Source organism: Drosophila pseudoobscura, chromosome X (assembly GCF_009870125.1).
Source record: "Drosophila pseudoobscura strain MV-25-SWS-2005 chromosome X, UCI_Dpse_MV25, whole genome shotgun sequence".
Lineage (NCBI taxonomy): Eukaryota > Metazoa > Arthropoda > Insecta > Diptera > Drosophilidae > Drosophila > Drosophila pseudoobscura.
The window spans coordinates 1,750,756-1,766,682 of NC_046683.1; the positions used below are offsets into that span (position 1 = coordinate 1,750,756).

At 46.4% G+C, this 15,927-nt stretch overlaps 1 protein-coding gene and 1 long non-coding RNA gene across 3 annotated transcripts in view; one reads left to right on the top strand and one right to left on the bottom strand.

Moving 5' to 3' along the window:
- The first annotated feature begins 2,418 nt into the window (after positions 1–2,418).
- Positions 2,419–15,927, top strand: part of LOC6902313 (uncharacterized) — an 89,584-nt gene continuing 76,075 nt past the window's right edge. Inside the window, exon 1 of one of the 2 annotated variants that reach the window (XM_002133804.3) lies at positions 2,419–4,310. In XM_002133804.3, coding sequence (XP_002133840.3) covers positions 2,474–4,310 — 1,837 coding nt within the window. In that variant the 5' untranslated portion in view covers positions 2,419–2,473. Of the gene's footprint in view, positions 4,311–5,599; positions 5,937–15,927 lie in introns of those variants that run through there. The other variant, XM_033381458.1, reaches the window with a different exon arrangement.
- LOC26533866 (uncharacterized) lies at positions 8,016–9,078 on the bottom strand. The gene is made up of 2 exons (XR_004469683.1): positions 8,427–9,078; positions 8,016–8,377 (listed from the first exon to the last, which is right to left on the bottom strand). It is a non-coding gene; the product is annotated as an uncharacterized lncRNA (long non-coding RNA).

Here is a 15,927-nt window from a genome sequence, read left to right on the forward strand (position 1 = left end):
TTTACCCTAGGACTTGTAGAAGGTAGCTCAAGAGGGTGCCGTCCCGTTCCGTCCCTACGCCCAAGGGAAGTCCAGGGAGCCCCCAAGAGTCCTGTGCCCAGGGTTACGGGTGCTACACTCTCCCTGGTCTTTTCATTCGTTTTTCGTTGGGTCCCTGCTCCCCCCATCCACTCCAGTACTCTTGCTCCCAGCTCCATCTTCTGCTGTACCCCTTGCTACCGGCTCCCAGCTCTACTCCACTCCACTTCTTTCTGGCTGCGCCCCTTGTTGTATCTGGCTGTTGACAATGCCATGCGTTAGGGGTTTTTGATGTTTCCCCAGCGTCTCCAAACCCTAATCTCCCCTTCAAACACAGAAACCCTGCCTCCTGGAGATTCAAGTGCACGCAGAGCTTTAAAAATTCCAGAAGCAGAAAGAAGCTCATTGCGAGAAAGAGAGAGAGACAGAGACAGAGAAGCGAAGCGAAAGAGCGAGAGAGAGAGAGAGAGAGAGAGATTTGTTGAGTAGCTAAATTTAGACGCTAATTTGGGGACCTGCTGTGTGTGTGCCGACGTGATCGTTCGTGTCCAGTTCCCCAGTTCTCAGCCTCATCTCGGGTTACACCTCCCCCCTCCTTCCACCCGCCCAGCACAGACATGCCCGAATCGAAACAGAACCGACGGATAGACGGTTAGACGGACCGACAGACATCTACTCAAATTACCAGTTGAATTTTTTCGTCTGTCTTTCGGCTGTTGCTGGAAGGATCCCTGGGTTCACTCGGAAGAGAGAGAGAGCCATAACTTCGGTGGCATTATCATCGTCAACTTTATTATGTTCCTTCCCCTCGCCCTCGCCCTCGCTCTCGCCCTCCTCTGCTTTCTGCCCCCCTCCACTGTCCTCTATCTGTATAATAATCTTGCCAAACCACTGACATAATCATCTCTTTCGGCTTCGGCGAGAGGCTTAGACGGTAGTAAAATAGCTGAAATTATGATGAGAATAGGCTCGTACAAAAGCGGCTAACACATTCCTGGAGGAAAGCTCTTAAAGCGGAAAATGTGATCAGATTATAGCCCGTCGGTTACCTGATTAAAGCCAGTGCAGGAATATATTTTATAGGTTATATAAACTATAAGATATTATTTGTATCATAGAGTTGAAGCAAGTGCGTCGCTCCAAACGCTTCCATTTGTTCGGGGCACTGCTGTAACAGAGCCCTGGTTAACAGCCTGTTACCGCTAACGTTAACAGCCAGTGGCCGTTCCCTGTTACAGCGAACTGTAATGTAAATACTCTTTAACAGCGCTCGCTCTCACGTTCCACACGGCCCTTGATAAGGTGATTATTCCCAATATAGATATACTAGTTCCTAACCAATAGAACCAATAGTGTATGAAATCGATCCAAGTCTTGGGTATTCTTCTTTACTGGTAAGAGTACTATTTCTGACAGCTGTTCATCCATCAGCAAAGGCTTTCGGGGTAGTACTCAGCAGTACTCTACTCTCCTGCCCTGCATCTTCGGATCAGCCAGACGCCTTTCTTGATTCTGCTCTACTCTTTTCAATTAATGCTCGGCTAAACCTTTGAAGAGTGAGCCCAAAAAAAACAGAGGAAAACCAGAGGCAAGCAGAGGAAAAACCCTTTGGCTGTGGTCCACGGTGGCAGTGTCAGAGTCAAAGTCAGGGACTTTGTTGAATTAGTGGCAATTAATCACGGCGACATGTGTGGATGGGTAGGCTGGATTGTGGCATGCTGAAAGCCGAAGCTCTGAATGCGGCATTTACTTGCCGCACTCGAGCGTGCCGCCAAACGGTCAAAGTTCCGGGAATCAACCTCCCATCCGTCCACATCCACCGACTGGGCGCTGTGCCAGTTGTTGCTCCTATTTGTATGAAGAGAGAGAGAGAGAAAGAGAGAGATGGCATTCATGCAGGTGTACACAACTATGTCTATAAGAATTCCCTGGATTCCTGCTGGGAGTCGATGAATCAGAGGTAATATCATTATTTTAGCTGCGATTAATATTAACAAATCTCTGGTAGAGAAGGAAGGTCCGATTCGCCAGTACTCGTAGAAGGATGTGTCTTGTACAGATCCGCCACAAAGTTCGCAAAGAAAGGCGCAGAATAATTGACGATAACTTTAAGGAGGTGTCAGATGTTTGAATACTTCTGATGACAGTTTAAAATTTTAAATTCCACATCTAATGAGTACCAAACACGTTTTTGCATGTTCCTTTTTGCAGGTCGGAGCAGAGCGAGGAGTAGCATCAACCATGTGCCATGGAGAGCCTGGGCCTGGGAAGCAGACGCAACAACAGCGGCAACTCCAGCGCGGGTCCTACGACGGGCATCATCACTGCTTCCCCTGTGAATTCCACTGCCAGCAGTGCGGGAGTGGGCGTGCCAGTGGGCGGGGGAGTGGGAGTGGGAGTGGTAGTGGGTGGAGGGCACAGCCATCACCTGGGCAAGGTGCTGGTCCACTCGAAGATGAAGCATCAGCATCCCGCCAATCAGAACTACTACACGCAGCAGCAGACGCAGCTGCAGCGACTCAAGCAGCAGCAGAAGCTCCAGCAACAGCAGCAACAGCAACAGCAGCAGCAACAACTGGAGGGGATTCACGGAGTGGGTGTGGGTGTGGCTAAGCACTGCCTGCAGTTCCCGCCGCCACCGGACTACCCGCCGCCAGCAGCAGCAGCGGCAGCGGCAGCAGCAGCCCCTCTAGCGGCGACTGGAGGGCAGGAGCGGAATGGGGGCAGACGACAGCTGCTGCCCCGCTACCCCGATCCCGATCCGGATGCCATCGAGATCTGCAACGAACAGGAGACCTCACCGCACCACCTCAAACAGCTGGCGGCGCGCCAGAGCAAGACTCTCGGCAGGATCCACACCCATACACACACGCACACGCACTCGCACCATCAGCAGCAGCAGCTGCAGCAGCAGCAGCAGCATTCGCTGCAGCAGCACCATGTGCACCACGACTACTCCTACGCCTACTACGAGCCGGGGGCCGCCATGCGCCACTCGAACGTGCCCCGGCCGGAGGGAGCGGCGGCAGCCAGCAAGGGAGGAGGAGCTGTAGCCGCTTCAGCGTCAGGATCTGCTGTAACGGCTGGGACCTCCACCTCCTCCTGCTCCTCGTCATCGTCGTCCGGCGAGCCTCCGCCGCCCAACTCCATACGCGCCCTCCTGTCCAAGGGCAAGAAGAACAAACAGCTCGTCTCCCCGGCCACCCTGCAGTCCTACCAGACGCGCTACCACAAGCTGGCCACCGCATCCCGGCTGGGGCTGGGGCAGAGCGAGAACTTCTACGAGGAGATCAACGCGGCCGCCCTCCAGTCCTCCTCAACAATCATCTCAAAGCCATCCTCCTGCACCCACCAGCAACAGCAGCAGCAGCAACAGCAGCAGCTGAGGGGCACTGTGGGCTCCCATTCGGCGGGGTCCCTTAATCAGACGCTGGTCGAGGAGGAACTGCGTCGCGTACAGAGTCGCCACCACAAGATCCTGGGCGAGCTGAACCTTAGCGTGGAGGCCATGCTCATGCCGGAGAGTCCGCCCAAAGTGTTGCAACAGCAGCCCACTGGCGGAGGGGAAACTAATAGCAATCTCCTCGCCGAAACTGGCACTCCCTCTGCCTCTGCCTCTGGCACGCCCCCCAAGCCTACTGTCTGCGTGACGGCGGCCAGCGGACAGCCGTCAATGATGCTGGCGCGACTGACCTCCACATCGGCGGACAACATCTGTGATAGCAGCGAGCCCGGCAGCAGCGGCGTGGAGCAGCTGCTGGCAACGCTCAAGACGGCTCCGTCGACGGGGGCGGGCGGGACTGGCCTTGGAACCGCATGCGACCTGGACAGTGGCTTCAGCGGCAGCAGCGGCGCCAGTTATATTGGCAGCCTGCGCCTCACCAAGACGCAGCATATCAAGTGCGCCCGCCAGACGCCTACGGCCGCCGCCTCCACGATGTCCACGATGGCCACACAGAGCTGTCGGTCCTTCCAGCGGGCGGCCACTGTCTACGATGAGGCGGGCATGGGCATGGGCAGCGGCAGTACCTTCCTTACGCGCGCCTCCTGCGGTCGTCGCATCCTCAGCTGCGCCCGGATACGGGCCGCCGAGGATCCAGGGCCGAATCATCATCTAAATTTAAATCATCGAACGGTGTCGGCGACGGGAACGGGAACGGGTACGGGGGTACATCTGATGCCAGCAACGACGACGGAGTCGAAGGCGCGCAGCTTCTGGAACCGCAAGGGATGGCGCAAGCTGCCCGGATTCTCCACATCCACGTCGAGCATCAACGATGCGGGCCTGCAAGGTGAGTGGAAAACTAAAGATTAAGGGAATTCAAATATAAAAAAAAAAAGCCCGCCAATCCGTTAAACACCCGCTAGGTGGCAGGCTAAGCAGCAGCGCCACCTGTGGGACAGCAGCAGAAGTTGCCCGCTTCGCTTCCGAACTGCCACTGTCTGCCGCTAAGTGGCGTGAAACCTGTATCTTGTGTGCCTCACAGATGTCGCCACTGCTTGATCGAACAGCTATGTTGATCGAATCCGTTAAACACCCGCTAGGTGGCAGGCTAAGCAGCAGCGCCACCTGTGGGACAGCAGCAGAAGTTGCCCGCTTCGCTTCCGAACTGCCACTGTCTGCCGCTAAGTGGCGTGAAACCTGTATCTTGTGTGCCTCACAGATGTCGCCACTGCTTGATCGAACAGCTATGTTCAGGCTTTTCCCCACAGATGCCGCCAGCTACTTGTACTGGAGCATCGTCCCATTTATCGCACGTTGCCTGCCTGTCTGCCCCCCGGACGGGTCCAATTCGATCCCCGCTGTCCCGCTCTGTCGCAGCGTAGAGCGTTCTTTTATTTTTATCAGCAGCTCACTCGCATCTGTTTGCATGCACAACACAACAAGGCAGGCAACGATCCATGATTTTTGTGGCACATGCTCTGGTGACTGTGCTGGTGCTGGCTTTGGTTTTGCTCTTGCTTTTGCTTTTGCTTTTGCCCAGTGCTTGGACAAACCCTCGCGTTCGGTTTCTCGATTGTATTTTCGCGCTGCTCGCGGACTCACTGCCTGACTGACTCGAGCTCTGGCTTTGACTCGAGCTCTGGGGCTGCTGCTCCATTCACATTTACGTTCCCGCACTCGATGTGGATGTGGTTTCAGTAGAATCGATCTTGTCGGGCATGCCGCGTGCTTTTTTCTGTGCCATTCCGCTACCCAAGTGATTCGAGGCGCGCTCGCCGGTTCCAAAAAACACAAAAAAACAAAATAAAACTTACTTTCTGTAATAAACATTTTTTTTTTTGGTTTTTGTGCAAGTGCAAGTGGGGTGAAAGAATAGTTAATTTGTAAGGCACCTGTGTCCGAGTATCAAGCATCTGAGAGTATCTGTGTTCTTGTGCGTGTATCTTTTTGCGTGTGTGCGTTTGATAACTCCACAGAACACACATAATAAACACACACACAGAACGAGAAATTGTAATTGTAATTGTGTGGATTCCTTCAGATTCAGATTCAAATTCAGCTTCAGCTTTGAGGGAGGCGTTGACTCGCACTCGCACTCGCACTCGTTCACGTATTGATTTATAAATAATGCCCAAATGATGCCCGAAATGTTGAGTTAATCAGCGACCGATTTGTTTAAAAATTCTATTAAATTATTAATGTGTGTGCGCGTTGTCTTTTCGTCGGGCTATAATTAGCTGTGAGACGAGACAGAACGAGCGGGAAAAAGTGATGCAATTGTTGTCCGGCGGATGATCCATTGATCCATGACTAGAAAGAGAGACATCACAGCAGCGAGAGATGGCATTTCAATTGATTAAGTCCGCTTTGGATCAGCAGCTTACGCAGCAGCAACAGCAACACCAATCGCTGAGGCGCCACAGCAATCTGGGTCTGCCCCATCAGCACGCCACAGGAGTTGTCCTTCTAAAATGTGGGTAAACGTATACCAAAACAAAACAAAGCACCTCTACTACTACTACTACTACTATTTCTACTAAAAACCTTCCAAAATAAGTGGATGGATGGCGACTTAAATACGGATCGGGGCATTGCAATGCGGCTGGACAGCTGTTGACCAGATGATTCACTCCATGCCCCCGCTACACACCTCCCCATATCACCCCCCATAACCATTCCCTGCCAGTCGCCGCAATTTTTTGTTGTGTTGCCAAATGTTGCTGAAGCTATTTTTGTGCGTAATTCGCTATTGGTTTGGTTTGGATTGGAATGACTCACTAATAGTATGATTTGTAGTTGTTCTTGACGGGCCCCGAGACGAGACAAAAATAAACGAATTTCAGTCTATTTATATATTATTTTTTAAGATTAAATCTATAGAAAAAAGGGCAAAGGTGATACAAGCAGAGTACAGGAAATGAACGAATTTACGAACGTTTAAAGCTCAGTGGATCGATTCCCATAACTGGACATCAGCTATGGGTCTAAGGAAGCAATGGTGGTATAGGGGGGGGAGTAGAAGATATAGAGATATAGATAGATAGAGTACCAAAGAAACTGTCATCAGGAATCAGACTTCAATTTCAATCAAAGAATTCTCAGGAATTCCTTTAAAGCAGGATATCCTGCAAGATACATCTAGAAAGAAATTCATTTGTGACCAATAAATTAGAATAAATTTCAAGGAAAATAATATGAGGGGTTGAGGCCTTGGCTAACAGATTAATTCAAAAAGAAAGACTTTTTTCGCAGCTCAAAAACATGAAAGACTTCAAAAAGTAAGCTCTATTTATTTATTTGTTTTGCCTAGACCGAGATAAGCTGCTGCCAGGGCCTTTGACCATAGAATTATTTCAATGTATGTATATTATAAGGCTATAAGAATTATTTAAACTATTTACAGATATTAGATGGAGTTAAAACAAGTATTTAGATGTCGTGGCATATATGTGTTTCTTTTAGGTATTCTGTCACTATTTGTTTGTTTTCTGTGGAGGGATTTCCTAGGGTTTTGAACATTTTTGTGTGTTTGTTTGGATAGTTGCGGGACGTAGGTTGAGGATGTGTTCAGTCGGTTGTGGAGTTGGAGTGTGTACTATATTTAGCAACAATTGCAACATTTGCAGCTCCATTGAAAGCAACAACTTCACAGCACGAGTTCAAGAGCAAGACATCACAGAGCAACAGCAACATCCACTGACATTGGTTCAGGCAGAGATCCGAGATCCGTACTATGGGGACATTTTAGTACCAGAGTTGGGTCAATGCCCAGTGACACGCACATTCTGTTGCATCTGTGTATATCATATGTGTGTCTCTATATAGTATGCGAATATTCTCCATTTCTCGATCATCGACAGAGAGAGAGAGAGAGAGAGAGAGAGCAGAGCAGCCGCAGCGACGGAGTGCAACAGACTAACTTGAAATAAATTCGAAATAAATGCGTTTACTTAAAGCTGTCAAAGCTCTTTATTGTTGTTGATCTAGTACCTCTCCTCTCCCCTGCTTTTCCTTCCCTATGCACTCTCCTTCTCCCGTGCTCTCTCTCTTTCTCTGTACAAAAATTAATCATCAGGAGGGGGTGGCGCAAGGTTTTCAGTTTTCAATTAAAAACAGTAATTCAAAGTATTTATACAGATGCCTGGAGAGCACAGCCAAAAAACAGAAAAACAGAATAACAAAAACACATGCAACAAGTCTGTAGTCGCCGAAGAGATACCCTGTATCGGTAGCGGTACAATTTACAATTAGAGCAATGATTTATTGAATCTTGCCCCACCATTTAGTATCTTCATTTGGACCTCATTTCGAGTGCCATCGCCATAAAAAATATTCGAACAATTTGAAATTAAATATCATTAAATATTTTCAACGATTACAGGGTATGGAAATAAACAAATAAATGCCAAATAGTTCTTGCGGCTCGCTCTCTGTTCCTTTTCACTCCTTTCTTCTCCTCAAATTAGTTCCTAGAATCCCATTCAATTATTCATCATAAAAAATGCAAAAGAAAAGAGCAAAACAGTAGGAGAATAAAGAGAGAGAGAGGTAGAGAGAGAGAGAGAATTATTATTGCAGTATTTTGCCGCTTTTGTCGCAATTGCTGTTGACTTTTGATGCTGCTGTTGTGGTCTATCATTGATGATTGTTGGGTGTCTGTCGGCTGTGCTGCTGTATCGTTGGTGTATCTTCAAATATGTATGTATGTATGTGTCTGGTGTTGTGTGGTGGCATTGTGGCATTGTGGCATTAGCAGCGCGTGTCTGAGTGCCGCTTTAACTAAGCACTCGTTAATCAATGTCGCCACAGAGTCCCAGTGCCCAGTCCTCGGTGCCAGTCCCCCAACCGCGTTTCCAGTCCCAGAGGCAATAAACTCTCTCAAAGCTCGCGATGGTTTGCTAACTCCTTCATCATCTGGGGATCGATAGGTAGAATCAATAGATTTCAAGGGGTTCCAATTTACCCTCAAGTGATGTTCAATTGGTATATTTTTAAAGCGTTCATTCCATCTCAGAGATGATCCTAGTTCGATCCTAATTCGATCACTTTTATCGATGACCTTCCAACCATCGGCTATTACGAATAATGAATCGTGTTCGAATAATGTGTGTTCCATAAACTGTTCCTTGGGCATAAAGAAAAGAGGCAAAATGGCATTGGATATTTACATATATTTAATGACATTAGGGTGCATGGACGTAAGAAGAATTTCAGGAAGTAATAATTATGAAATGGGAGGGAAAAATACCCTTTTATGGCATTCGAGTATACACTGTACTTTTGGCTGTTGGCCAGGGCTAAGATGATGAGCCAGTTTGTTGTCCTCCCACTTCCACTTCCACAGGCACTGCGTCTCCGTCTCCCCCTACATTCCTGCATTATAGGCCAACTCTTTAGCCCCCCTTTAGGCCAGAGACACAGGCACAGGCACAGACACAGGCAGAGACGTAGAGGGAGCTGAGAGTTTGTCATGTACGACACGAAATTCGTGTAGCCTTTGGTGGATTGGGTTTTTGTTGTTGTTGTTGTTGTTGTTATGTGTCTCTGCTGCTTAGTGAAAGTGTTTAGACTTTGCCTGCATCTAAAAACAAGCAGCAGCAGCCGAAAAACCCAAAGGCAAAAACAAATGTGCTCATTATTTAATTTTTGAAAACAGTATTTACTTGGCATACTTTTTGCTCAGCACCAGCAGCGGCATCGAACACACCTCGGGATGGGATCGGATGGGATGGTTGGGGATGGGGATGGGGCATGGGGCATGGGAGTTGCAGGGTGTACACCGCGGCGTATGCGCAACATTAATTAAAATTCAAACAAAAAAAGAGAAGGAACAGCCACAGCAGTGTTGGTTTTTTTTTGGTGTTGTTGCTGTTTTTTTTCTGTGGCATTTGTTGGCCAAAATTTGCATAATAACAAACCACAACAGCACCGGGCAGCGAGCAGCGAGCAGCCAGCAGCCAGCGAACAATGTAACAACCGACAATCGTCGATCTGAAACTTATCTAAAATTATAACAAACAGTCCCCCAAAACAATGCTCATACGTACTGTTGTACTCACTGCAACAACAACAACAACTACAAAAAACCACCCAAAAAAAGTGCCCGAAAAAGTGGCATCGGTTAATTTCCATTGAGATATGGAAACACTTTCGGCTGATTAGGTTTTTTCCTTAGGGTCGGCTACAGACACTCTTTGTGAATGTGTTTTACCAATGGGAAATATAACAGAACGGAACAGACAGAGAAACAGAAGAATTTCTTGCATTTTTAACGGCAGTACAGATTTTGGATGGGCTAAGCGAGGAGGTGCCCCTATCAGGTTGTGAACCCTATCAAATATCTAAAAACAATGCTGACTGATTCGAAAATCTACATTCCAAATTTATTATTTTTATTTCAAAATATTCTTTCGTATCATATCCCTTTCTGTATGAAAATGGATCGTTCTTACTCTTCGAATAATGGTGGTATATTTTATTTAAATAAATCTTTTGTAAAAATACCAAAAATACCATTAGATTCGAATTGCATTATATTTCTTTCTTTTGTATAATTTATCTCTTAGAACGGTGTTTTTTGCATTTAAATATGGATTATTTTTTAGTATGAAACGATAGGTATCGTTCCTTATTGGAAAATACTTCGATCTAACTATAGTTTCTTGGAAATCTTTGGGACATCCCTCTCTTAAGCTGGGTTTTCTTGAATCAATTTTGAAGACTCGTTAAACGTTCTGAGCTTGAGTTCGAATGATTTTTGGAAAACATAACCAGCTATCGTAAATCGTATTATCGTATCCGTCCACACATGAGGTGTTCCAAATTAATACCACGCACTCGCTTGGTGTAACGAAAAGTTTTCTTAATTACCCGACGCGATACCGCGAATCGTTTCTGCGAGTGCAGACGGCTCTGCTCTCCTCTCCTCTCAGGCTCGTCGTGTTCACTTTTTGTGGGTTTGTTCTGCATGGAAAAGTTTTACTGTGTGCGGTCTGTGCTTCGAGTTCGAGTTCGTACTCTGTATTCGGTATTCAGTATTCTGAAAATTCTCCCAAAAGTGCATGAGCTCTGGCGTTTGGCAGTCTCTCTTCTCTGCCAAAAACAAACTTTCAATTTTCAGCAGTAAAATTCTGTCTCATTAAAATAAGTCCCTTTATTTGAGCGGATTTGAATTTCTGAGTTTCTGTCTCCACTAGCGGTTACTTTTATGCAATTAAAATTTACGTTGTGTCTGCTCATGTATCGAATTGAATATACCCTTGAAAACAGTCGACCAACAGTCTTAGTCCTTATTCTACTCCTCGACTGAGGAGTGAACATCATAAGCGATAAATGGCTGGATTGTTGCTTCCTGTGCTCAGATATCTATCAGATACATTGTGCTCTTAGCTGTACCCATTTCCCATGCAGATTTGCTCACGCTCTATAGTTCCAACGAAAGTGTTGCCATTTCTTGTGAAAAACAGCTCGAAATGCCATTACTTTGCCCATCGGTTGGCCAATCAAAAAGATAACAAATCATGCATACTCGTATGTTGCACTTCGATTGTCAACATTTTATCTGAATAATTCGACAATCTACGAGTATTTCCATATAAAATTGAGTCATGGAAATGGGCTTGTTTCCCCATCAAATCGAAAGGAGAACTGCCTTTTCCACTGAATTTCGTTCAATTTTGTGTGACCTGCCATTGCAATTTGCCAATGGCTTTTCTTTGTCATCGAAATATAATGGAATTGTTAGCTATCCTAGAATTATTTCTCATCCCCGCCCACACAGCTGTCAATTTTCTTGCGAAAAGTTTTCCCCCAACAAATATTTTATTGCGTCCTGCAAATGAGAGTGTATTTGTATTTTCCCCTCCATTAGCAGTTCCACCTGAATTGAATTTAACGGACAGAACTACAATTATTGTTACTTACTCGTACAGTTTGCATATGAAAAGTGTTTGCTTTTATTGCGAGTGCGAGAGTCTTGTTCCCTGTCTTTCAATCCATAAATATTGCAAGACCTTGTCGTCGAAAGGAAAGTGGAACCGTTGTTGGCGTTGCTGTTCTTTTGCCTGGATTCTGCTTCTGTTTCTGTTTCTGTACATCACTTTTGTAGGCCATGGCCAAGATGATTAATGGCCGAAATATACATACAATATACGTACATCGTGGACAGTATTTTACAAGTGGTGCTCTCTCCCTCTCCCTCTCTGTCTCTCTGTCTCTCTCTCTTAACTTGGCTTAGTTCGAACCGGCGGCACACGCGGCCAATTATCGCTGTCAATGCCAATTGAAAGCCATAAATAAATTTGTGAGCCTCCTTTGAGAGAGAGAGAAGACCGGGGCGGGGCGCCTGCGCGCCTGAGCGCCTGAGCGCCGACTCCTTGAGATCTACATTTGCCAATTGGCTTTCGGTGTTGACACCATTAGGCCGCCCCATGGTGGCGCTCGCGTTGCATGGCCGCGTTGCATGGGTTGCACGGGAGCACTCGTACTGGTATTGGTACTTCCACAGTGAAGCCAGCCGAAGTTTCACTGGCTATAGTGCTTAGAAATATTTATCGATTAGTTATCGACTAGTTTTTTGTACTATTTATCGATTAATAGAATATTGTTTTTATTTAATGAACGATTAATAACATTTGTATCTATTAATACTCGATAAATTGTCTAATTATTATAGATTTATAGTCTTTTAATAACAGATTAATAACCTATTTATTATCGATAAATATCCGATGTTTTACAGATGAGCAACCGTTTGTTTATCGATTATCTATGTTCAATTTTTCACAAATTTATCATAAAAGATATGAAAATGATTCGCAATTGTTGCTCTCAAGGCTCTTCAGTCCACACTCCTCCTCACTCTCCTCGGCTGTTGTGGCTGTTCCTCCTTAACCTTTGGTTCACTGGTTGTTCACTTCCTCTGATGATCTGCTTGCTGATCCATACGAATAGATAGCACTTTCCACAAACATGTATACATATACATTTCTGCCACAGAGAAGGAAGCACTTCCGACCCTCAAAAGTATTCCGACCACAAGTGCGATGTGTCATGTATTGTAATGTACTTCAGTTTTTGCATATGAAATATTGTATTTTCATATCGAATCGAGGTATCCCCTATATGGTATCATATCCTATATCTTCTATTACTATACCCCAAATGGAATGATGGATCTCCAAGGAGTTGTAGTACTTATCTACAGCGACAGCTCTTTTCCTTTTCCTTCGTTTTCGTTTTGGTTTTTGAGTGTCTCGTGTGTATCGTATCTTTGTGCAAAAGCCAATTAAAGTGCACCAAATAGTTGGCCAATTGTTCCTTTGCCCCGTCATGGGATTGCTCCACTTTACGTGATGCAAAATACGAGACAGAGATGCAGATAGAGAGAGGGAGAAAAGTTCAAGCGATGTGTCTTCCCTCTGGTCTGTCGGTTGACGGTTTTTGTTGCAATGCATTGCATGCCACTGATCAGTCGCCTGAGATTGTGTGCGGTAAGGCAAGTATCTGTCACCTACACCCCCTACTCCCCCCTTAATTGGCTGAGAGCCATTCAGTCCGTCCGTCCATCCGTCCATAGCCGCATTGCGCATACGCACCGTTGACCCAGCCGCATTACTTTCGCCTCAGAAACCGAAAATTCGATTTAGAATCCGAAGCAGCAGAATCTGGGGCAAACAAGTGTACTTTGCCGAATGAATGCATGCCCCCGTCAGCCACTGCCACTGCCACTTATAAGTGCCCCTGCCACTGCCACTGCCTCTCCACTGCACTCCACTCTCTGTGTCTCTGTGTCTGTGTGCTCTGTCGCTTAATTAAGTTTTTATGTTCGACTGTCAGCAACTGGATTGACTTGAAATCGCACTGCAATAAACAAAAAAGAAAAATGGCAAAAAGAGCGTATGAGTATCTCTAACCAAAAAGCGTATGGCCAGCATTTTGTGGCACAAAACGTTTTTGGCACGCATTCTGTGGCTGCTGGGGCTGCTGGAGCTGCTGCCAGCGATGACAGTGGGCTGCTGCTGCCGTTGGCCGTTGGTCAACAACATGATTTATGTGGCCAAGCGTTGAGCCTGGGCGTGGCCTAGAGCTGTGAGCCGGAAGCAGACGATGTTGGCCAGACGCGAGCCAAGGATGATAGACATGCTCCAGACAACATTTGCCGCAGAATCTCACAGGCACAAGCGACACAAACAGAAACCGAAACAGAAACCGCAGCAGCAGAGAACCACAGCCAAAAGATGATCATTTCCTGCTTAGAAGTGCTCTTCAGGTCTCTGCAAAGCTCCGCATCCGATGATCTTCTTGGGCTCCTTACTTTGTTGCGGCGAAACGAATGCTCGCTGGCTCTCCTGTCAGCGATTCGTTCCTCAAAATAAGCCCAGAACCAAAACAAAGGTCCGCAGCATATCGTCCCTATTCGTTGTCTTGAGCGGATCCAAAGATATAATCGTAAGGGAGAGGAAAGGAGAGTGCCGGGGGAATGTAGAACCAACTGGCAACTTCAGTCAAATTAGGGACTAATCATCACTCACTTGCCCCAAAATCCAGACACAAAAGCGGGGAATTTTTCGGAATATTTTGAGAAGAAAAATTCGCGAAAAATCTTAGGAGACTTAGAGCACTGCACATCGGAGGCAAAATAAATACTGAGCTCCGTTTCCGATCTCTGACAGGGATCTTTGGATAATGATCTAATCCTGCAGGAAATCGATTAGGATACTGCTGATACCCTTTGCATCTCCTTTCATCTCTATATTTTGCATATTCCTCATTGGCCATTGTCTTTTGAGAGCAGAGCAAACAGGGGATCAAAAGGGAAACGAGACCCAAAGATCATATCATTGTCCCATGTCTGACGATCGCGATTCGCACTCTTTTCCCTTTGTTGTGGGTTAATCAATAAATCTAACCCTTTGGCTTGTTGTCGCTTCTGATGCAGATCGACAGGGGATGGATGGCTGGTTCCCTTGCCACAAAAACCGAATGAACCAACAGAGAAAACAAAGCAAACAATACAAGAGACAGAAAAAAGCTATAAAATACGTTTTTGAATTTATTTTGAACAAATTTCGAGACGAAGAAGCAAGATTTCTCAAAGGATCAGTTCTATGAGATAAATGGAAATTAACATCACAAATTTAAGCTTAAACTTATTTCGGATGTAACTACATGCAAGAAGGAGTTCTTCTTCTTATGATAACAAGTAGAGAGTAAAGTCTGGGGATGAATTGCAAGATCGAAGATACAATTCGAATACCCTCTCGGTCGCTCTTCGTTTAAAAAAGAACCGCAGAGTATTGGTATGATATATTGATCACACTCTGACAGACTATATCTCTTATTGATTATTTCATATTGCTCCTCAAACACTGATTGATCTGCTCTCTGGTTGTGAGAACACGAGCATCGATTGTAGGTCTGTTTCCACTCCAACCGGATGGCAGCAACCCACAAAATCGGGGGGAATCGGGGGAAAAACATCTACATAAATCCATTCATTCAGCCATTTATCGTGTGGCATGCTCTCTGTTCCGCACTCGGATTGCATAATTGATTGCGGATTGTGCGGGGGACAAGAATGGAATGTCCATGTAATTGCATGCCAGGTGTCATAAAGCTCTTTGCAATTTGTGTGTGTTGTTACTCTTTTTTTTTGGTGGGGCCTGGGCGAGATCCAATTCTTTTTTGTTCGTTGTATTTTGTGGCAAGTTGCACTTTCGGTTTCGGTTTTGCTTACGATTCGGTGGTGGTGGTGTTGGTGGTGGTGGTGTCGAGTGCCCACGCACTCTTCCGCCCGCATTCTCAGACGACGCGAGGCGACAGAGTCCAACAACGACAACGACAGGGGGCCAAGTGGGGCAAGTGGGGCAACTGGGGCAACGCGGGACATTGCCCACTTTGGTGCTTATTTAACACAGTCTAGTGGTTCAGTTGGTCAGTTCTGGTGGCAGCCAAATTCGCTTTTAATGAGAAGCCGAAAAGCGTAGCCGCCACCGCCACAGCCACAGCCACAGCCACAATTTGCCTCGAAGTTGCAGCTGGAGGGAGGCCGCCGTTGTCGCTGGTGCAACTCCACTCCTGCTTTTGTTGCTTTTGTCGTCATTAAACATAAATTTCCATGAATTAACAACTGCAGCGACAGCAGCAGCAGCATAAAGTGCAGCAACAAGAGGAGCAGCCAGCCAGCCACAGGAGCTGCATCCATTGGTCCGGACAGTCGATTCCAGTTGCCAGCCACCTCCACAATTCCCCACATACCCTCTCGAGCAACAAGAGCATGCCCATTTTGTGAGACGACAAGGGAGAACAGGGAATAAAGAGCAGATTAAAGCAGTTCTTCAGTTAGATATATGTATGTCTTCCTATCCATAATCAGAATAATGACCTATATATGTGGTCCCATGTGGACCCTACAGTCCCATGAGCAATCGCTCATTAGAGAAGCTCCAGTAATTGTGCAAAAG